Genomic DNA, 23,945 nt, shown 5'->3' with positions numbered 1-23,945 from the left:
CACTAAACAAACCGTTGTAAGTTGAGGACCACCTGTATCCTATAAAATGGGTCCCAAGTGGGCTGTTTTGTGAGAGTGTGTCTCCATCTTCTTTCTCCGGGAAGCTCCACAGGTAGAAATGAGGCGTAGGAAGGGAGGCGGCAGCTCGCCCTTTACATCACAAGCCCCGCAAAAAGGAGTCACGTGATCCAAGACAGCCAGTAGAAATAGAGAAGGGGGTTCTGTAAGGTTTTGTCGGGAAGACTTTGGTGAGAGACTTGGCTGGAATCCTGAAAGGTGAAGGGGGGCATTTACCTCCGACAAGCTTAGAAATTGAGGAGTTAGAATTTTTAGTTAAAAATAAATTACGTTAAGGGTTGTTTTTCATGTTCTTTCAAACTGACAGTTGTGCCTGTAGAAACTTATTTTATTTTAATATCTTTTATAAAGTTAGTTAGTTAATTAGTTTATTTACTTATTTATTTCTGAGGGTATTTTTTTGCATCAATCATGGAATTGACTGGAGGCCTTTTATCACTCGCCTCAAATTGGCTGAGCTGCAGACGTTCAAAATTTTTAGCTTCCCCTTCTACATTTAGCCAGGGGTGAGAATTATGGTGGGAAAGATTTTGATGGCAGAGTTGGCTGCAATCCTGAAAGGTGAAGGGGGGCATTTACCTCAGACAAGGTTAGAAATTGAGGAGTTAGAATTTTTAGTTAGAATTGTCTTAAAGGGTTGTTTTTTTAGTGTAATGTGGTTATAGTATTATCATTTAGCCTTCTTATTATCTCCTTTACTCCCACCTTTTATTGGTATTATTCTTATGATGATTATTCTGTTGTTTTGCATGTGAACTGAGGGCTTCTGTACCAGAGGTTACTTCCTTGTGTGTCAAATCACACTTGGCTAACTAAAGTTCAATAAAGTAAGGATGAGGGTCCCTATTCGTTCTTTTCACATACCCACAAAGTTTTCATGGTATCATTTCTTGAGAATTCAAATGTTTTACTAGGCTAAAATAGGGGAATCCAGCCTTTATCTTTGCATGTTATATGACTCAGCTGTTGTGTTCCAAATCTTTAAAATGGAAATGAGATTTATACATGCATATTTTTCAGTTTTATAGATATAAAGAATCATGAAGGGAATTTTATAACTGTACTGAAGCATATAACATATGGACAGATTTTCCCCCTATTGTATATGGTCTACTAAATGGAAATTTATCTAACTGAGTAAGTAAACGTATTATTTACCTGTATATGAAAGGCACTATTTGGTTAAAGATACTCTGTGGTGAAAAAGTGAATGATCACTGTGTAAAGAAGCACAGTAAGATAGACTTAAACTTACTTATTCACTACTAGCTGCTAATACAAAATTGTTAAGTAACATTTAATTGTTTATAATTGGCTAGTATTATAATGAATAAGAGGCAAAAAAAATACTGTAATTGTATCCCCACACATCTAAGGTACTTTGCTGCTAGAAAAAGAACTGAAAAGAGAAGGATAAGTTTGATGTAAATACTGTATCATTTTGGGATGGTGGCAACTAAATTTTAGCTAACCAGAAAATTAATGCAGAAAGAATTATGCCATTTCTGACTAAAGCTGATTTCTTCATACTTATATTTTTCTTGTACTCAGTATTCTAAGACTTGAGTTCATAGTCATATATACCATGACTGTCTTAAAAAAAAGGTTATTTTAGATTCTTGGTAGAAGTTTAGGTTTCATTTTGTTTTTCATTTTCTTGCTAATGTTTATTGATTTGTAAAAAATGAGGAACATTTGATATATCTAAAAAAGGATTGAAAATCATTTCTACCCAAGTTACATTATTTTCAAAACAGATATTACAGTATAGTATACTACAGTACAGTATGACATAATTTCAGCTCAGTATATATTTTCTTTTTACATTTTTTTAATGTGCAATAGAATTCATTGATGCTTTGCAGTCTCAAAAGAATGCAAATTGTTTAATACTGATCCATGCTCCAGGCAAAATCTCTCTTTTTTTGGCACTTAAATAATCTAATCTGTAGTTTTTATAGATATTTGAAAAGATACTCCTAGTTTCACAACACATAATAAATAATATGACAGGGCACCCCATCAATCTATCAATCTGGTGGTCTTCCACAGAATATGCAGTATCTTTTCTTCATCAAGACGTTCATTCCAACTATGGTAAACACATTTTTGTTGCACAATATGTGCAAGATTGAACTCTGCAAAAAGGGTCTTCTTGCAGGGAAGGAGCCAAGTTTCCAAAATCTACACCACTATGATTTTTGCATGTCCATGCATGGGAAATAGAGGCCAAAAATATTCCTTTGGATCTGGTACTTGCCTGCTCTCCTCTTCACCCACACAGCAGTCTGATTAAAGACAGAAATAAAACATTTTATGCACATACAAGTGGAGTGCCTTCCTTCTTTTGTCCATTTTCTCTCTCATGATGGACATTCCTACAGGAGTTAACGGTCTCAATTCCATTTGACTTAGTCAGAGGGAGAAACGAATCAGAAGACCCCTTCCATTGGCCCCATTAACTGCTTTTGGGGTCCTTCATTCCCAGAATTGCTTCCATTAAAATCCTTGGAGGTCTCAAGGGAACTGTTTCGTCACATTCCCATCCACTATTATTAAAATTCTTCTGAAAAAAATATACACACTCTTCAGGTATTTATTGGAAGAATGTTGAGGATTCTTTATGTTAGAGACTCATCATTAGCCCTCTACTTTGAAGCATAGTGCATACATACCAAGACACATAGAAGGAAGAAAAAGATGGAACCCAGTAAGACGGAGAAGCATATGAGGATGATGGCCCAATAAGGGAGCTCTGGAAATAAGAAATAATGCAAATGCATAAATTTAAAGATGAAATTTACACCCTGTCCATTTACCCCCTGTCCATTTCCACTCTTCTCATTTCCACAAGCCACATGCATGTGCATCTGTGCTTTGGATAGACTATGCTGATTCTGTTTCAGTTTACAGCATCTTCTATAATCTATACCATAACAATTCTACATTTCTTCAGTTCAACGCAGAGGGAATGAGGACACTGAAATCTGAAGCTAAAGTATCTTGGGATAAAAAATCCTAATTACCTTGTTTAGATGGTCCTGTTGCCATGGTTGAAGGAAACACTAGAAAAGAATGGAAGGAAGGAAGGGTTCCATTAAATATGGAAGGGGTAAAAGATAGGAAGAGTCCAGCGGGGATCAAACAAGTCAAGATGACAACCACCACCATGCAACGGAAGCTTTGCTCTTTTTTTATTTTACATGTGATGCTTTCATTGTATGTGATAGGTGCCATCTTGATTGTTTTTTTACACCATCACCCACCCATGGAAATCCCTGGCAGAGCCCAAGATTCTCACCTTGACTTATCTCTCCTTTTCTAATTTATAGCATCTACCTCTGTCAAACATACCTTGTGCTTCCCTCATCTTACCATTAATATTTATGCTGTTATTGTCCAGGCTGTATTTCCCCATTAGGGTGGCATTCTGAGTCAGGTTTTTAAATATATCATACACAAGGTCTTTGTCAAAAGTCCTTGAACCAAACTCCACTGCAAATGCACAGATAGAATTGACACCAATTTGAGTTTCATTGCTAGTGGGTCTGAAAAAGAAAAATACAAACCATGGTAAATATTAAAAACTGAGGTTGAGAAGATAAAAATCTGATATTCGTATTTGTTAATGTAAAAACAAAAGACTCATTAGAGTTTTGGAACAGTAGTGGCAGTAGCAAATACAAACAACAAATAGATTTGTGAATGTGGACTGGATAATCAATTAGCTTTGCATTCTGTTGAAAAACACACCTCAAGTTTTTCACTGAACAGCCCAGAAAACTCTTGTTCAGATCACTGCGTTGATACAGGTGGTTGAGCTGTTCCAAGGAAAAAGAAGGGGATGGATTAATGGACTACCAGGAATAATAATAAGTTAAGAAAGAACCAAACCTATTCCTCTTCTTTAGGTTTGAAACAGAAAACTTCTTCCATACTTAATTCTGCTTTAAGGAACCATGCTGGCTAAAGCTGCAGCATTATCCTTCGCATAAGAGGTGTAAAATGCTCATGGTGTCAAATGTGGGGTGATAGATATAAAAAAAAATCACTACAAATTAATATTATGTGTTCCCCCTTGTGTGAGGAACACAGGGGCCCACACAACCATGGGGTTGGCTGCACCTTGCCTCTATTAATAACTGCAAAATTTTCCATCTTGGATTTCTTCACCTTTTGAAATTTTATAAAACAGAGTCTGGTTTAATAAAACAGAGTCTGGTTTAATAAAACTGTTAAGGGACTCTGGCTGGTGCACAATGTAATCAATAAAGTTAAATATTAAAAACAGAATAATTTAGGATTATTTTTTTTAAATATAAAACATTATAAAATTTCAAAAGGTGAAGAATTCAAGGTTGGAAAATTTGCAGTACAATGGACATCATAACTGGCTTGCTCATGTGAATTGTAAAATGGAGCAAAATTGCGATGATCTGCTCATTCCTATTCCTAAGGAGTTAAGCTAGTTGTTAGATATTGCATCTGTTGCTAATTGGTGGTTCTGCAGGGCATTGTATTTTCTGGCTATGTTAAACTGCCCAAGATGCCTTTTAGGTAATGGAGAAGATGACCGAAATCTTACTCAATTCTCCACTTCAGTATCTGACTTCCATTTGACAAAATATCTATCAATGTGCAGAATTTGTCAAGGGATCCACTTTCCCTCTTCTAGCTCTGAAATGGAAGATGAATAGAACAACTTTTTTTGTAAATATTCTTGCATTTCTTTAAAAGCAGGGGGCATGTGGACTAACAGATAGTACGTTAATTTTTCTTTCCAAAGTCAGTCTTATTATAATTACAATACTTCTTCTTAAACATACTCTAATTTAAAGTCTTTGCTTGGGAGCAGAAAGGAACAAACTTGAAGATTTGGAGATGAAAAATATGATTGGGGTGGGATATATTTGTTATTGATCAATCTTTTTTTAAGGGAAGGCACTTAAACAATCACACTGCCTTCTGTTGTGCTATAACATTACATTAGCATTGTTCCAATGCACAATGGATAAAGAAAAAAAATCTCCAAAGTTTAGAACTACTGCTGTTTCTTCTTGTAGGCAGAAAACGTACACACATTTAGGGACTTTAACATCAGTTAATCCTATAGATGTTTTCAGCCATTTACCTCATCCTTGATGCTCGCTTTGGTTTTCTGATAAACCTCTGATTTTGGATTCTTCATGTTCTTGTATGGCAAGTTGGTAATGGTGAAATTTACAGTGAAGTTCTTCACCTTTAGCATGTGTGGGGGCTTATCAGTTACTGCTTTGGTATTTGTTTCAAGAATTTTCAATAGAAAAAGGAATGCACAAATATAATAAACATTTCTTTTCATGTAAATTTAATAATCACTCAGTCAAGGCAATTTGAAATGGTGTACAAAAGCTAACAACAATGCAATAATAATAATAAACATAAGTATTTAATTAAATAAATAAACTATATAATTTTAAAATATAGTTAATGTAACCCTCCTGTGTTTTAGGAAATACTTTTCTCTTCAGATTAGTACAGAAGGGTGTTTTATAATATACACATGGGATCGGTTGCACCTATTTTTATAGATTATTATTCTATAAATGTATCTAGGGTTGTTTTTGTTAATTGTTCACTGTTACTGCCTAAAGCCTTTGGGACAAAATAATATAAAATATATAATAAACAAACAAACATTCCACACATGGTGGAGGTCCTCTCACTCCAAGTCCAAAAGGCTTGTAGCAAAGTTATTATAAGCTTCTGAAAGACCCTAAGAGTGTTAAAAATCTGCCTGCTTGCCCGCCCACCTTCTAATCTAATCTAATCTAATCTAATCTAATCTAATCTGTCTCCCTTTTTACGGCCCTAAAATCCCTTAATTTGGGCTAGAGTTGCGGTGACTGAATGGAGCTGAGCATTTACTGGCCAGATGCGCTTCCTGACACCAGGTGGAGATTGCAGTAGATATTTTTTCTTTGTGGCCTACGAGAGAAACATCTGCCACTACCTAAGATTAACTTCTCAATTTTCTGAGTGGCAGGTGAGTATCATCACCATGCTGCTCAGATCTGTCTGTCTGTCTGTCTGACTGACTGATATAAGTAATAGGAAAGGAAATATTATAGATTTCATAAAGGTGTGAGCCCTACATTAATGACCATTACCATTTTAGTTCATGCCAATCTTTATACCTTCAATGGTGAAACCCATGATTTGGAACCTGCTACCCAGCCACTGAGAAGTGGCATTCTGGGTCTCTTGTTGAAAAACATTTTTGATGGTGTCTTTGCTGTTATTCCCTGCAGGATGGAAGTAACACTTGCAATCAACTATGATGGAACCAATTCTAAAAAATATAGTGGGGGGGGGAGGGGTTAGGAAGAGAGAGAAAAGACATGAGTTGACTTCAGATTAAAGCTAAGAAGCAAGTCGGATTAGCAGTAAAATATTTTAATCTGTACAAGCATTTCAAATTGTATTACCGCTAGGTAAAGTCAGACATTTTCAGAGGCAACTTTCAAAATCATCCTGGGTTTTGATGTCTTGATGACATGACTAAGATCAAAATGCATACAGAACAAAAGATTCCTACTATGGTATGCTGAAACTTCATAACCAAAGTATTTTGCTAATATATTAGTGGCCATAAATAGCCTTTTTAGTGGTGCAGAATTTCTAGCCAGCAGAACCACTGAGAGCTATATTTCCTATTATCTTAGTCAAAGGCTTCTCAACTGCCCACAAAGAAATATATTGCTCTTGGCTTCCTTTTACTGAAAAAGCCAATTTGGCTAAGTCACTAAACACTAAATTCAAAAATAAGGCCTGATATACAGTGGCTGAGGTTAAAACCCAACAAATTCAGCTAAAACCAGATAAGCCACATGATGGGTTATTATGTACATTGACCTATTAGGAGCGGGGGCGGGATTTACTTTGGTGGAAATAATAATGCATCTCCATGAAGTTTCTAGATTTCAGCACGTTAAAAAATGAAGATTTCCTGGTAACATTTCCCATTCTGATATCTGCATTAGGTAAGCAAGTTAACTTTTGTCTTATTTATAAAATAAGGTTGGATTCACACAACTAAAATTGGCTACGATAATAGCTTGTTGGGAATTTTGTGATTCAATGTGCTGCAGCTATCAGACACTGACAATATGTTGTATGAACAGGCTAGCACATTAATAATAAGATAGTCCATTAGTTTGGGATTAATATACGTGCGTGCAATATTTCTCTTTATCAAGCTGGGCTTTTTGTGTTATCAGAACTACATAAATGAGGAACATGTCAACTAGCTGACCACCATGACCTGAGGTATTTCTATGCCTCTGATGATTAACCAATGCTGCAATACTCCAAGTGAACCATACTTTTATTTTTTAAAATTCATTTTTTTCAATTTAGATGGCCGCTCATCTCAAGTTCATGATTTTGTGCAGCTAACAATATTTAAAGCAGGAAAAAGACAATACACATTGTCTTTTCTCTATTTTAAATAATGTTAGCTACACAAAATATATATAAACCTATCTAATGTAACTATTACATTATATATATAAAATATATATAAACTTATTAATGATAAATGAACATAACCATAGCATGGGCTCAGCCATACCTCCTGACAACTTAGGCCCAGTGACAGAATCATGTCTGCTTTTGTTTTCACTCATATCCCTGCCCTTAATTCTTTCAATCAATATCAACTGGACTGGAATATTTCAATGTCTTGAGAAAAATCTGGCCATTCTCATATTTGATTATTTTGGAATACCTTTCCTAAGATACCAGCTCAGGAGCAGCAGGGCCTGGCAACCTTTTTAATGCCAAGAGCTGCATTTTCTAGGAATGATCCGTTTAGTGAATCTACATGGGAGGCCTAGTAAGGAATGAATGTGACCAGTGCTTAAAATGGGCATTCTGTTTCTGGTACATAGTTTATTATTCTTTCTAACTTCCCCCTTTCCCCCCCTCTTTGAGACACTTTTCTTCCCTCTCTCCCAAACTGCAATTTAGAAAGAGCTCCTGATGAACTTGCACAGAGCTTTTGTAATTAGGCCCAGCTATCCAGGGCTAGCTAATGGGTAAATGGATGGAAAGCAATGGCCTGTGTGCAGGAAAGAGGTAAGGAATGAAATTCTCTTTTATTTTCAGTAGCTCTAAATTGTATCAGCTGTAAAGTCTGAAGAAATGTAAAAATTGGGGAGTATTATTTTGATGTCTATCCTGCAATGTTTGATCTACTTTACTTGGAAAGGTGGCTAAGGAAGGGAAAGGAGACTCTAGTTCTTTTGCAGACATGCTGGTTTGGAATTCTGGAAGCTAAAAGCCCAAAGTGCTTGGAGAATGTGAGTTGGGAAATACTGTGTTTTCTTGTTTTTATTTTATTATGTGTAGGTTAATGCAATATTGATAAATAGTTTCCTAGTATGCTGCAAAAACAATCCCTTACCTAGAGAATACTATCTCAGTTAAAAGTTTTATGTAGCCAGATTGATATCTTCAAGTGCTTGAGGACAGATAAGATCCAAACAATGAGTGTATAGACATAATTTAAATATTTTATAAAATCATAATTTACTTAATTATAGTTTCTTGAGTAAGCCACATCTGGCTGAATTCATGTACCATAATAAGCCATAACAATTCATTTGGTTTTGATTTAATTATTTATGAACTCGATATCAAGGTCTTGCTCAGAGCCACCTTTGGTAAATACTAACCTTAATTTAGTTACAGCACAAATTTTGAATCCATCGCTGATGAAGCTCTGTTGGAAGAGTTGATTCAACTGGAATCAAATCAAATTAAATCCTATTAAGCTTAAATCTGCATGTTAAATCTCTTGTTTGGTGCATAATAAGTTACCTACACTATTGAATTGTGAAAGAGGTGAATACCCAAAACAGATCTGAGAACAAACTGTTCCACAAGAATTACACTACAGTTGCAGTTTAATCATTAAGTGTTGTATATTATGATTTATGATGAATGTATTTTTATGTTGACTGTGATCATGTTTTATCACATAGCTTATGCACTGAAGACAAATTCCTTGTGGTCCAATCACACTTGGCCAATAAAGAATTCTATTCTATTCTATTCTATTCTATTCTATTCTATTCTATTCTATTCTATTCTATTCTATTCTATAGAATAGAATAGAATAGAATAGAATAGAATAGAATAGAATAGAATAGAATAGAATAGAATCTTGATTTATTGGATCTTGATTATTGGATTCAGATACACATTTTTCACTCTGATTCTATCATTAAATGGAGTAAGATCTGTCCAACTAAGATCATCCCAAAGGTGCTGGACTTTCTTGTTTTTCTTTGAAAATATTTTGCTTCTTATCCAAGAAAAACAAGAAAGTCCAGTTGCTTCCTGAAAAAAGCACCTTTGGAATAACCATGACCTGGATGACTGAGAATCTCCATAGGCATGTCTAATTGAGAGTTTGCCCATTAAATCAAGATTTAACTATTACATTGAGATTATTACTACAAACAATAAATTTACATCAATTAGGTATTTAGACATATGAGGCAGCTTGATAAAGTGATATGTTTGAATTTAATGGATGTTCAGATTTAATGGACATTCTCTTCCTGGACTACTTTATTGTTATTATAAAGTTATAGGTATGCCAGTTTGTGGAAGGAATGGATATAAAATAGGAATATTAATTCAAAAACATTCTACAAAAAGGGAGAATGAAAGAATGTGAGGGAGACTTGCAATGGCATTATCTTACGGTAGTTCCCTATCATGTTTTCATTCAGGGTTTGTAGTAGAGGACTTCTAAGTGAAAATCCTCACCTCATTACTGATGGAACCCATCAATTGCTTATATTCTGCTGATAGCGGATTTGTATTGGTCAAGTTCTTGTTGATAATTTTGAAACCAAGCTCATAGCCTACTAGATCTGGAGCTGAATCAGTTGTAGATGGTGAATATCCTAGAAGGAAATAAGAAGCGATCTACTACTTTTTTTCTTTTACTTTCTTTTCCCATTTTATATCAAGCAAATTCAAAGCAGTTAGTGTCATGGCTGCTTCCTTGATTTAATTTTTATTAAGAATGTTGGTTATAACAGTAAAATCTAATACAAAGTAAATTTAATAAAAAGAGTATTCAGAAAAGAAAAAAGTGCTTGGAAAACAAAAAAAAGAAAAGAATATAATAAAGAAAGAGAAAATAAATGTATGAAGGAGTGATTTCCAACCTTCATAACGATATGTTTAAACAAATTTAGTGATTCTTCAACCCTAATAAAGTTATTTTTTGATAAGAATTTTATTAAGAACCAAAAAGCTAATAAAGAGTAAAAAAGCAAAGAAAGACAAAAGCAGGTGTGAAAAAGAAAAGTTTCCAATTTTCTTGGCAGCAAATATAATACAATTACAAAATTGTGTCTTACTCTATATTACAAAAAAGAATATATATATATATATATATTACTGTATTACTTTTTATTATCATTTTTTTTCTAATCAAAACCACAAATCATAAATGCATTTTTTCAGTTGAATGCAAAAAGTCTTGAAGGAATTTCCAGTCACCCATAAATGTAGATATTGGGTTTTTTCTGATCAAAGAAGTTATTATAGCCATCTTCATTAGTTCCATCATCTTCATCATCTTTGCCTTTATTGTGGCTAGTGTAGAATTGTTCCACTTTTAAGCATATAATAATCTTGCTGCAGTTATCATACATAAAACAAAGTTCCGTAGCTTTTTTCTAGTTGCCTATCCATTGGTCCCAAAAGGAAAGTCTCTGGTTTCAGTTTTAACTTTTACAATCTTCTTAATGAATAGTATGTATTTGCATCCAGCTTATTTTACTTTTTTACATGTCCACCATAATGTGATTAAATATGTCCCTTTACATTGTTCACATTTCCAGCAAATATTCAAAGTGCCTTTATACATTCTAAACCGTTTCTCTGCTGACAGATAGCAATGTACATCATTTTATAAAAATTATCTTTGAGATTTGTTGAGGTAATTCCCCGTTAGGAGAATGAGCGCATACAGGGAGACGTATAGAGAGTAGTGTTGGAATAATACACACAGAGCACACAGATACACTGTACAGTAAATGTAGGTTTTTACTTCCAGAAAGGTTTAAGCAAAGTTCAAGATCAGCAGTCCAAAAGTCATTCACAGGTAAATCCGTCAGTTTTTCAATCCAGGGATAATCCAAATATCAAATTCCAGTGTCAAAAACAGTTCAGTATCAGACTTACATTAAATCCAGTAATATCAGTCAATTAGAAGAAATGGAGCAATGGCAATACTTTCCAACAGAAGGAAACAAAGATACACTTACACTCTTCTGAGACTCAGACTAAACAACCCAGGTTTCTGGCTCCATCTTATGGCTGTTTGAGAAACCACACCCAATTGCATGCTCTTGCATTCCCTTAAAGATATAGTACTAAAATATTTATCCTGGTTTATATTTCTAACCCAAATACCTGTTAGGTGATTTATATTCCTAACAAGATTACAACCTAATCTAAATTTCAGCTTGTTAGTCACATATTTTCCCATTGATCCATTTGTACATTGTAGCCAAAAATTTTATCCCATTTTATCATACATCTTCATGTGTTCTTTTTTTGATATTTCATCACAGGTTTGTACATCTTAGCAATAACATGTTCATCATTAATACATAATTATATTTCAAAGTCAGTCTCATATTGTTGAAAACCATTAAAAAATCATCCACCAAAACTTTCTGTTAAGTGTACATAAGAAAGACATTGACAAGAGTATTTTGTTCTCAAATCTTCTCTTGATATCATTTTATAATCCCCTTGTAAAAATTTTAGTACATAGCAAAAAATGAACCACATCATTTCTCTTCTATAAAATGCTTCTTGCACCAAAACCAAAAAGGTGTTTTCAGGCAGAATCTATGTTTATATTTATTCCACATCATAAGAATAGCCCATCTGACATGAGTTCTAAAGTCTACATTCACTTAGCAACATCTTCTTTTATTTGCCCCCTTAATTTTACAAATCTTTCACCCATTCTTTCTTCAAAACCATCAACTTGTTCCTATCTGATAAAATTTATCATTTGTTAAGGAAAGTTTGAAAGTACACACTATGCATCCATTTTTAATTGCTTGACACATTAGGCCAGGTCTATCCTAAACATGAAAGGGTATTTCAAGATTATGACTATTTCTATAAAGTACACCAGCAATTTCAATGTTCTAGGGAATTCTGTATAAAATTTATGTGATGTGATAATCTTCTTTGGGTAGAAATTATTTGCTCTCTAATACAATAACAATAACTCAATGTAAAGTGTCCATCTAGCTTTGCTCATGTTTGCTCATGATCCTGGGGCATCAACCAGAGAAAAGTAAATTTAGAACAGAATTGCCAGCTCTGGACTACAAAATTCCAAATGACCATGAGGTGTCAATAAGCATTGCTGCCATCTAGTAATCACCCAGATTTTTGTAATCCAAATCCAATAGATATATTAAAAAAATTGTGGCCCACTAGCATCTCTTGTTGCTAATCATTGAGACACAACACCATTTAAGTTAAATAATGTTGGTCAGAAGTAATTCAGTGCTGGACAGCCTCAGACATTTTTAGTCACAAAAGCAAAATTATGCTTTCTTACCATTAACAAAAAGGCTGTTTGGATCCAGATTGTACCGTCCCATCTTGGTGAATTGGTTGGTTTCATCTATGAATTTCTGATATATATTGATGGGATCGAAAGTGGGGGCTGTAGCAGCTTTACGATAGCAGCACACACTGTCTACTTCAGTGTACCTCTTCTGATTTACAGATCTGAGAAGCAAAAGATCCAAATAAAAATATATTCACGACAGCTGTACAGATCTTGCAACTACCTGGCAATCTGAAGTATAAAAGGACTTCAATATCAGCTCTGTTGTATTTCAGGACCTATATCCTTGATTCTTATCTTGACACTGCAGCAATTGCAGCAGAGAAGAACACACAGTGAGAGAGAGAGAGACACCCTAAAAGGCCTCTTATTATTTTCAGGCTCTTAAAGGGACAACAGCCAAAAGCCTTGCTGACTCATTCCCATTATTACATCATTGCATCTGCATCAGTGCATATTGCAGCAACTTAGTCAGCTCTTAAATCACTACCCTGACATTTCTTCCTGCCAGTTTGAATATTTAGTTTGCCCATGTTTATTTTCAAGCTCACTTCAAACAAATATTGAAGCAAAGAAATTACAGTATTTGGGGTGACAATGAGGGATCAACTTTTTTAGAATTAAAATGGGGATAATAGTGACATGTTGAAAAAATGAAACTGAAATAAACCATGGGCTCCCTCAAATGTTACAAAATGTTGTGAGAGATATAGATCTCTCACAGAGATATTAGAATCCATTAATTCCCATTCTAAGGCATTTACAGATCACTAAAACATTTCCAACCCATATTGCTTACCTTAATGTTGATAAACTACAGTTGATCAAATCAGGTCCAATGTCACTGTTTTTCAATATATCTCCTAGCTAGGTATAAAGAAAAAACTGTGTAATTATTGCCAATAGTAAAACACTATTGCTGACTATATTATGAAAGTCTTATGTGGAAGAGCTATTGAACTAAGTATGCATTATCTTACCAATTTAACGAAAGATCGTTGTGTTGAGCTGAAAACCTTTGATGTGGGATCAGCCATCTGTGGCCTATATATCAAATTGGTTGCAGTGAAGTTGACCCTAAAACATTCAGTTGCCACTGTAGGTTTGGTGGTGGGAGGAAGAGCTAGAAGAGATACAGGGAATCTCAGATATGGAAACCAGAGATGATGGCACATAATCAATCCATCAATCACTATTTTGTATTTTGCACTTCCTGTCACGAACACAGTGGTGCATAACAGAAGTTTTAGAACGAGTGTATGCTTTTCACAGTTTGAAAGTAACTGTTATTCTTGATCTACTGTGGATCTAGAAAAGGGCAAGAAGCACCAGCAGGGGCAGAGAAGCAAATTGTGCAAAAGAAAGATTGATGGTTTAAGCCTTGAGAACAGAAGACTGCTCAGGACTGTGATAGCCGCTTCCCAAGAATGTAAAGGGTTACTTTGCAGAAGGGCGTTTCCTGTAAAGTCCCAAGAAGCGATATAAATTCACAAGGTAGTTTCTTGATCAGTATTACAGAACAGTTCCTAATGGTCATAATTAGAGTTGGAATATCAGAAATCAGTATCCATTCTTTGTTTAAAGATCTTTACAGAATACACCACTCTGGAGACTGATATGGTACACTGGTGAACACCTTTTACTATCTGGAAAATCTAATATTCAACCTGCTCCTACATCCCTGTGGTTTCCACCCATCACTTGTGGCAAAAGCCTCTACAGCATCTTGCTTTACTTGGTCTGCAATCGGTATATTTTGGACAAGGTTCGACATTTGAGATTGTGTATCACAGTTCAAGTCCATGTTTCATGAAACTTCTGAAAAGCGTACTTACTGGTCTGAGGTGATGCTTCATGATAATCTGAAATGGAAAGAGAGTTTCAGAAATGGAAAGAGTCACCAAAGAAGGCACAAGAGTACACTAAAATGGAAAGCCTCTCTCAAGCTGTCCACCATGAGAAAAATAACATACAATAAATTCCTCCTATACACTTGCAATAATTCCATGTCAACAAATCTCAGATAGTTGGGTTTTAAAATAATCATGAAGTAACTCTATATAAAGTGTCCACCTAGTGGTTGTTTATAAGAAGGTCCTGGGACAGCATCAGAGAAAAATCATCAGGCCTGAATAGCAAAACTCCAAATGACCATGAGGTGTTGCTTCCATGTAGTGGTCATTTAGATTTTAGTAGTGAAAATTTGATATAGCTGAAGAAAGTCTTGTAGCCCTCTGACATCTCTCCATGGGGATCATAGAGAAGAACTACCCTTAACCAGGGGTGGAATTTCTACCAGTTCACACCTATTCGCTAGAACCTGTTGTTAATATTCTAAGCAGTTCGGAGAACCAGCTGTTAGAAGAAATTAATACTGTAAGGAATACTGTAAGGAATACTGTAAGGAAAGCAGGAAGGAAACATTCTGGTGTTGCTTACAGAAACTGCCTCTCTGTTAACCCTTATTACCCTTCCTGCCTCAGGAACTTCTCTGGAGTTTTTTTTCCTCTCCTTTGCTGGTACTTTGCTTGTGTGGAGTGACCATTCAAAGTTACAATGGCACTGAAAAAAGTGACATGACCATTTTTCACACATGACTGTGGGGATGCTGCAACAGTCATGAGAGGCCGGCGAGGAGATGTGTGCCTCGATGCGAGCAATATTGAGCTGGCCACGCCCACCAACTAAGCCACACCCACAGAACTGGCTGTTAAAAAATTTGAATCTCACCCCTGCCCTTAACTTATGTAACATTAGTCAGAACTGATTCAGTGCCAGCCAACCTCATAACCTCTTCAATCAAGAAAACCATCTTCTTCTTACCATTAACAAAAAGGCTGTTTGGGTCCAGAGTGTACCTCTCCATCTTGGTGAAACCATTGGTCTCATTTATGAATTTGTGATATATGTTCACTCGATCAAAAGGTGGAGCTGTGGCATTTTTACGGTAGCAGCAGACACTGTCTATTCCGGTGTTCTTGCCCTGATTCACAGATCTGGGAATGAAAAGACACATCTTGAGATATATTCAGAGAAGCTGTGGAAGACTTGGATGGTTTCACATAGGTAATGTTGCACTTGGATCTACCTGGCAGGCCTAAAAGTAAAAGGTGAGAGCTTCCAGTTCAGAATTTATATGGATCTACTGAATTATTGCAACCTTGACCATTTTGTTCTACGAGTGTGCCACCTCACATTTTTCTTCCCCCTGTTTGGCTATTTAGGATCCTCTCTGGGTATTTCCTAGCTGATTTCATTGTTGAATGGCTCCCTACATTAGAGGGACACAGTTCAGTCACCCTCTTTTTGGAGTTTTTCAATCAGTATTTTTAATCTGGGGTTTCACTTTTGGAACAATTGGAGGAAACTAACCATGAAGCCTCTAGCTAAGTAATAGGAACTAAATTTTGAGCAAAGAAATGGTTTGGGATGAAAATGCGGAAGGGAGTCTTTTAGAGATTTGTATACAATGTGCTCCATTACAGACTGGAACTGAAACAAACTGTGGGTTCGCTCAAATATGATTAAATGTTGCAAGAGTCGTCCCTATATCAGGGCATTTAGGTATCACGGGAAAAAGAATCTCCATCTCGTAATATTTACCTTACTGTTGATAAAGTACAGTTGATCATATCAGGACCAATCTTGCTGGTGCTCAATATTTGTCCCAGCTAGGTTTAAAGGAAAAACTATGTGTTTATTGCTGGTAGTAAAATACTACTGCTGATTATTTTATAAAAATCTTATATGCAAGAGGAGCTGGAGTAAGCATGCATTTGTTTCCTCACCAATTTAGCGTAGATTGCTTGTGCTGAACTGAACAACTTTGACTTGGGATTACTCATCTGTGGCCTATAGATCAAATTGTTTGTAGTGAAGTTGAGTGTAAAGCATTCAGTTGCCACTGGAGGTTTGGAAGTAGGAGAAACAGCTGGAAGATAAATAATGGATCTCAGATATGGAAGCCAGAATTGATGGTATATAATCTGTCCATCAGTCACAGTTCAGTGGTGCTTTACAGATGTTTAAGAACAAGCTTATGCTCTTCTCAGTTTGAAAATAACAGTTATTCTTGATCTATTGGGGTCCAGAAAAGGGCAAGAAGGATAAGCGGATAGGTTAATCCTGGAGAACATAGGCCTGAGCAAAACTATTGTAGCACTTTTCCAGAATGTAAAGGGGTACTATACAAAAGGACATGGCCTGTTCTATAAATTCTCAAGATGAACAAGCCACATTCTTGTTCGATGTTATAGAACAACTCCCAACGGTCATGGTTTTAAGTTGGAATATAGAAGTCAGTATTGACTCTCTTTTTGAAAATCTCTGTGGAATACAGCACTTTGGGAATTGACATGGTCCACTAGTTGACACCTTTTACTGTCTGGAAAATCTTCTCAATATTTCACTTACTTCTATATCCCTAGGGTTTCCACAGATCATTTGTGGCAAAAGCCTCTAGGGCATACTACTTTACTTATTCTGAAATTGGTACATGTGGGACAATGTTGGAGGTTTTAGATTGTGTAGCACAGTTGGAATTTATGGCTCAAGAAACTTCTGTAAAGGTGTACTTACTGGTTTGAGGTGATGCTTCATGATAATCTGAAAGTGAAAGAGAGTTGTAGCAATTGAAAGAGAATTACAAAAGAATGCACAAGCATACAATGATTTAGGAAGTTGCTCTCAAGCTCTTCACCATGAGAAAAATAAAGTACGATAAATTCTTCCTACATACTTCCAACTACTCCATGTCAAGAAATCTCAGATAGTGGGGTTTTGAATTATCCTGAAGGCCCCCAAATAGCAGCAGTCTTTAGTTTAAATAGGCCACTGTGAGCTAACTCTATATAAAAGTATCCACCTATTCCAATGATTGCTTGTAGAATGTCCTGGGACACAGTCAGAAAAAGTCATCAAGAACAACAGAGCCAGCATGTCTGGAATGCAAAACTCCAGATGACCATGAGGTGTTAATATATACTGTTGCCGTCTAGTAGTCATTAGATTTTTGTACGCTGAAGTTGGTAGACCTAAAGAAAGTCTTAAGCACTCTGGCATCTCTCCAAGGTGTCACAGAGAGGAACTATCACTTAAGTTACATAACATTGGTCAGATCCAGTTCAGTTCTAGGCCAACCTCACAACCTTTTCAACATGAAAGCCATTTTCTTCTTACCATTAACAAAAAGGCTGTTTGGGTCCAAGTTGTATCTCTCCAGCTTGGTGAAACCATCGGTCTTATTTATGAATATGTGATATATATTCACTCGATCAAAAGGTGGAGATGTGGTATTTTTACGGTAGCAGCAGACACTGTCTACTCCAGTGTTCTTGCCCTGATTCACAGGTCTGAGAATGAAAACACACAACTTAAGATATATTCCGAGAAGCTATAGAGGACAGTAATTAGAATGCAGTGCTTGCCGGATGCCTGCAATTTGGCAGTTCAAATCTCACCAGGCTCAAGATTGACTCAGCCTTCCATCCTTACAAGGTGGGTAAAATGAGGACCCAGATTGTTGGGGGCAATATGCTGGCTCTGTAAAACTGCTTTGCGAGGGCTGTAAAGCACTAAGAAGCAGTATATAAGTCTAAATGCTATTGCTATCTCACAGAGGTAAGGTCACATTTGGATCTACTCGGAAGATTGAAATGTAAAAGGTGATGTCTCCCAGATCAGACTTAATACAAACCTGCTAAATTATTGAAAACTTTATCATTTTGTTGACACTGGTTTGTTCCATGTCACATTTTTCATCCCCCTTATTTGACTATTCAAGATCCCATCTAAGGTATTTCCTAGCTGATTTCATTCTTGAATGGCTCTCTGCATTACGGGGGCACAGTTCTATCACCTTTTTGGAGTTTTTCAGTCAGTATTTTTAATTCGGTGTTATTAAATTTTGAAATTCCACTTCAAACCTAATTTGGGGGAGACATGGAGGAAGCTAACCAGGGAGCCTCGAGTACAGTGATAGGAACTGAATATTGAAGCAAACAAATGATTTGGGATAAAAATGCATGAAGGAATCGTTTAGAGATTTGTATAACAATGTGATATGTTACAGACCGGAACTGAAACAAATTATGGGTTTGCTCAAATATGACTAGATGTTGCGAGAGGTCATCCCCATAATGGAGCATTCAGGTAGTATGAAAAAAGTCTCCATCCCATGTTACTTACCTTAATGTTGATAAACTACAGTTGATCAAATCAGGACCAATCTTGCTGGTCTGCAATATCTGTCCCAGCTAGGTTTAAAGGAAAATGGTATATTTATTGCTGGTAGTAAAATACCGTTGCTGACTATTTTATAAAAATCTTATGTGAAAGAGCAGCTGGGGTAAGCATGCATTTGTTTCCTCACCAATTTACAGAAGACTCCTTCTGCTGATCTGAACAACTTTGACTTGGCATTACTCATCTGTGGCCTGTAGATCAAATTATTTGTAATGAAGTTGAGTGTAAAGCATTCAGTTGCCACTGGAGGTTTGGTAGTGGGAGAAACAGCTGGAAGAGAAATAATGGATCTCAGATATGGAAACCAGAATTGATGGTATATAATCTATCCGTCAAGCACTATTTAGTATCTTGCAGTTCCTGTCGTGAACACAGAGTTCAGTGATGCTTTACACATGTTTAAGAACAAGTATATGCTTTTCACAGTTTGAAGTTAACTCTTATTCTTCATCTATTGTGGGTCGAGAAAAGGGCAAGAAGGATGAGCAGAAGCTAGAAACCAAGTTGTGCAATAGAAAATTGATGGGTTAAGCCCAGGAAGAAGCCTGAGCAGGATTATGGTGGAATAATGTAAAGGGGTACTATACAAAGGCTGTGGCCTGTTCTGTAAATTCCCAGGATGCACAATAAATTCACAAACCAGATTCTTGTTCAATGTTACAGAAAAAAATCCTATTGGTCATAATCAGAGATGGAATATCAGAAATCAGTATCCACTCTGTCTGAAGATCTCTAGTGAACACACCCCTTTGGGAAGTGAGATGGTGCGCTGATTGAAACCTTTTACTCTCTGAAAAATCTTCTAATATGCAACCTGCTCCTACATCCCTATGTTTCCACTCATGGCTTGTGGTAAAAGCCTCTAGAGCATACCGCTTTACTTGCTATGCAATTGGTACATATGGGACAAGGTTGGACTTTTTAGATTAGATACCACAGTTGGGGTCCATGGCTCAAGAAACTTCTGTAAAGTGTACTTACTGGTCTGAAGTGCTGCTTCATGATAATCTGAAATGGAAAGTTTCAGAAATGGAAAGAAAGTCACAAAAGAAGGCACAAAAAGACACTAATATGGGAAGTTGCTCTCCAACTCCCCACCATAAGAAAAAGAAGATACATTAAATATCTCCTACATACTACCAACTATTCCACATCAATGAATCTCAAATAGTAGGATTGTGAATTATACTGAAGGTTCCCAAATACAAGCAGTGTTTAATTAGGCCACTGTAAATTAAAGTATCCACCTAGTCCAATGATTGCTTATAGGAAGGTCCTGGGACAGTGTTAGGGAAAAATCAACCAGAAGAACAGAGCCAGCATGTCTGGACTGCAAAATTCCAAATGTCCATGAGGTGTTAATAAACACTGCTGCCCTGTTACAGTCATCTAGATTTTTGTAGCCTGAATTTGGTAGAGCCAAAGAAAGGCTTGTAACCCTCTGGCATCTCTCCAAGGTGTTGTAATCAGGAACTATCAATTAAGTTACATAACATTGGTCAGAACCAATTCAGTTCCGGCCAACCTCATAACCACTTTAGTTATGAAGCCATTTTCTTACCATTAACAAAAAGGCTGTTTGGGTCCAAGCTGTACCTCTCCATCTTGGTAAAACCATTGGTCTCATTTATGAATTTATGATATATGTTCACTCGATCAAAAGGTGGAGCTGTGGCTTTTTTATGGTAACAGCAGACACTGTCTATTCCGGTGTTCTTGCCCTGATTCACAGATCTGGGAATGAAAAGACACATCTTGAGATATATTCAGAGAAGCTGTGGAAGACTTGGATGGTTTCACATAGGTAATGTTGCACTTGGATCTCCCTTGCAGGCCTAAAAGTAAAAGGTGAGAGCTTCCAGTTCAGAATTTATACGGATCTGCTGAATTATTGCAACCTTGACCATTTTGTTGACACTGGTTTGTTCTACGAGTGTGCCACCTCATATATTTCTTCCCCATTTGACTATTTAGGATCCTCTCTGGGTATTTCCTAGCTGATTTCATTGTTGAATGGCTCCCTACATTGGAGAGACACCGTTCAATCACCCTCTTTTGGGAGTTTTTCAGACAGTATTTTTAATCTGCTGTTATTAAATTTTAAATTCCACTTCAAACCTAATTTTGGGAAGCCATAAGGAAGCTAACCAGGGAGCTTCCAGTACAGTGATTGGAACTCAATATTGAAGCAAAGAACTGATTTGGGATAAAAATGCACGAAGAGACTTTTAGAGATTTCTATTTCAATCTGATATGTTACAGACTGGAACTGAAATAGATTATGGGTTCTCTCAAATTTGACTAGATGTTGCGAGAAGTCCATATCAGAATCGTTTCATCCCCATAACAGGATATTTGTGTCACGAAAAAAAAATCTCCATCCTATATTACTTGCCTTAATGTTGATAAAGTACAGCTGATGAAATCAGGACCAATCTTGCTGGTCTTCAATATCTGTCCCAGCTAGGTTTAAAGGAAAAATGATGTATTTATTGCTGGTAGTAAAATACTACTACTGATTATTTTATGAAAAACTTATGTGGAAGAGCAGCTGCGGTAAGCATGCATTTGTTTCCTCACCAATTTAGCGTAGATTGCTTGTGCTGAACTGAACAACTTTGACTTGGGATTACTCATCTGTGGCCTATAGATCAAATTGTTTGTAGTGAAGTTGAGTGTAAAGCATTCAGTTGCCACTGGAGGTTTGGTAGTGGGAGAAACAGCTGGAAGAGAAATAATGGATCTCAGATATGGAAACCAGAATTGATGGTATATAATCTATCCGTCAAGCACTATTTTGTATCTTGCAGTTCCTGTCATGAACATGGAGTTCAGTGATGCATTACCAAAGTTGAAGAACAAGAATATGCTTTCCACAGTTAGAAGTTAACTGTTATTCTTGATCTATTGTGGGTCCAGAAAAGGGCAAGAACGACAAGCAGGGGCTGGAAATCTAATCGTGCAATAGAAAATTGATGGGTTAAGCCTGGAGAACAGAGACCTGAGCAGGATTATGGTAGAACTTTTCAATAATGTAAAGTGTACTTACTGGTCTGAGGTGATTCTTCATGATAATCTGAAATGGAAATAAAATTGCAAAAAATGGAGTCAACAAAGAAGGCACAAGACCACACTAAAATGGGAAGACTCCCTCAAGCTCTTCACCATGAGAAAAATCAGATATGATAAATTCCTCCTACATACTTCCAACTGCTCCATGTCAAAAAGTAGGGTTGCAAATTATTTAAGTAGGCCACTGTGAACTAACTCTATATACAGTGTCCATCTAGTCCAATGATTGCTTTTAAGAAAGTCCTGGGACAGTATCAGGGAAAATCATCCAGAAGAACAGAGCCAGCATTCTGGACAGCAAAACAAATAACCATGGGGTGTTAATAAACACTGCTGCCCTGTTATGGTCATGTAGATTTTTGAAGCCCAAATTTGGTAGAGCTAAAGAAAGTCTTGCAGCCCAATTGCATCTCCCTGCTGACACAGACAGGAATTATTGCTTAAGTTACATAACATTGATAAGAACTAATTCAGTGCCAGCCAACCTCATAAACTCTTTAGTCATGAAAGCCATCTTCTTCTTACCATTTACAAAAAGGCTGTTTGGGTCCAGGTTGTACCTCTCCAGCTTGGTGAAACCATTGGTCTCATTTATGAACTTATGATATATGTTCACTCGATCAAAAGGTGGAGGGGTGGCATTTTTACGGTAGCAGCAGACACTGTCTATTCCGGTGTTCTCGCCCTGATTCACAGGTCTGAGAATGAAAAGACACATCTTGAAATATATTCAGAGAAGCTGTGGAAGACTTTGGATGATTTCACATAAGTAATGTTGCACTTGGATCCACCTTGCAAGTCTAAAAGTAAAACGTGAGGGCTTCTAGTTCAGAATTAATACAGTTCTGCTGTATTACTGCAGCTTTTATGATTTTGTTGACACTGCTTTGTTCCACAGGTGCGCCACCACACATTTTTCTTCCCTCTGGTTTAACTATTCAGGATCGCCTGTAGGTATTTCCTAGCTGATTTCACTCTTGAATGGCTCCCTACATTAGAGGGACACAGTTCTACCACCCTCTTTTTGGAGTTTTTCAAACCGTGTTTTCAATCTGGTGTTTCATTTGAATTCCACTTCAAACCTAATTGTGAGAAGTAGTAGAGGAAGTTCACCAGGGAGCCTGTAGTGAAGGGATAGGAATATTGAAGCACAGAAATGGTTTGGGATAAAAATGCGGAAGGGTGTCTTTTAGAGATTTGTATATCAGTGTGATACGTTACAGACTGGAACTGAAACAAACCATGAGTTATCTCAAACACAACTAGATGATTCAAGAAGTTCATTTTAGAATCCTTTAATCCCCATAACAGGGCATTTAGGAATCATTAAAAAAAAAATCTCCATTCCATATTACTTACCTTAATGTTGATAAAGTACAGCTGATGAAATCAGGACCAATCTTGCTGGTCTTCAATACCTGTCCCAGCTAGGTGTAAAGGAAAAATGATGTATTTATTGCTGGTGGTAAAACACAATTTCTGATTATTTTATGAAAATCTTATGTTAAGAGCTAATGGGGTAAGTATGCATTTGCCTCCTCAGCAATTTACATAAAAGAACTTGTCTTGGTTTAATGAAAAAACTACGTGTTTATTGGCAATAATAAAATACTATTGCTGAGTTTATTATGAAAGTCCTAAATTGAGAGCTATTGGACTAAGTGTGCATTGATCTTCTTACCAAATTAACGAAGAATCGTTGTGTTGAGCTGAAAACCTTTGATGTGGGATCAGCCATCTGCGGCCTATAGATCAAATTGGTTGCAGTGAAGTTGACCGTAAAACATTCAGTTGCCACTGGAGGTTTGGTGGTGGGAGGAAGAGCTAGAAGAGATACAGGGAATCTCAGATATGGAAACCAGAGTTGATTGCATATAATCAATCC

At 36.4% G+C, this 23,945-nt stretch overlaps 1 protein-coding gene across 1 annotated transcript in view; it reads right to left on the bottom strand.

Moving 5' to 3' along the window:
* Positions 1–1,800: 1,800 nt before the first annotated feature.
* Positions 1,801–23,945, bottom strand: part of LOC113435281 (mucin-16) — a 37,552-nt gene continuing 15,407 nt past the window's right edge. The window contains exons 18-45 of the mRNA XM_087922730.1: positions 23,742–23,884; positions 23,420–23,487; positions 22,586–22,758; positions 22,038–22,064; positions 21,569–21,711; positions 21,384–21,451; positions 20,550–20,722; positions 19,970–19,996; positions 19,116–19,258; positions 18,932–18,999; positions 17,924–18,096; positions 17,324–17,350; positions 16,534–16,676; positions 16,349–16,416; positions 15,569–15,741; positions 14,581–14,607; positions 13,726–13,868; positions 13,545–13,612; positions 12,734–12,906; positions 9,898–10,037; positions 8,796–8,863; positions 6,255–6,409; positions 5,210–5,349; positions 3,832–3,899; positions 3,454–3,626; positions 3,105–3,143; positions 2,754–2,833; positions 1,801–2,366 (exon numbers count right to left, since the gene is read on the bottom strand). Coding sequence (XP_087778856.1) covers positions 2,271–2,366; positions 2,754–2,833; positions 3,105–3,143; positions 3,454–3,626; positions 3,832–3,899; positions 5,210–5,349; positions 6,255–6,409; positions 8,796–8,863; positions 9,898–10,037; positions 12,734–12,906; positions 13,545–13,612; positions 13,726–13,868; positions 14,581–14,607; positions 15,569–15,741; positions 16,349–16,416; positions 16,534–16,676; positions 17,324–17,350; positions 17,924–18,096; positions 18,932–18,999; positions 19,116–19,258; positions 19,970–19,996; positions 20,550–20,722; positions 21,384–21,451; positions 21,569–21,711; positions 22,038–22,064; positions 22,586–22,758; positions 23,420–23,487; positions 23,742–23,884 — 2,987 coding nt within the window. The 3' untranslated portion in view covers positions 1,801–2,270. The remainder of the gene's footprint in view (positions 2,367–2,753; positions 2,834–3,104; positions 3,144–3,453; positions 3,627–3,831; positions 3,900–5,209; positions 5,350–6,254; positions 6,410–8,795; positions 8,864–9,897; positions 10,038–12,733; positions 12,907–13,544; positions 13,613–13,725; positions 13,869–14,580; positions 14,608–15,568; positions 15,742–16,348; positions 16,417–16,533; positions 16,677–17,323; positions 17,351–17,923; positions 18,097–18,931; positions 19,000–19,115; positions 19,259–19,969; positions 19,997–20,549; positions 20,723–21,383; positions 21,452–21,568; positions 21,712–22,037; positions 22,065–22,585; positions 22,759–23,419; positions 23,488–23,741; positions 23,885–23,945) is intronic.

Source organism: Pseudonaja textilis, chromosome 1 (genome assembly GCF_049901715.1).
Source record: "Pseudonaja textilis isolate UNSWEBS1 chromosome 1, rPseTex1.2, whole genome shotgun sequence".
Taxonomy (NCBI): domain Eukaryota; kingdom Metazoa; phylum Chordata; class Lepidosauria; order Squamata; family Elapidae; genus Pseudonaja; species Pseudonaja textilis.
The sequence above is the reverse complement of the archived record's forward strand: the minus strand, read 5'-3'. Positions and strand labels throughout refer to the sequence as shown.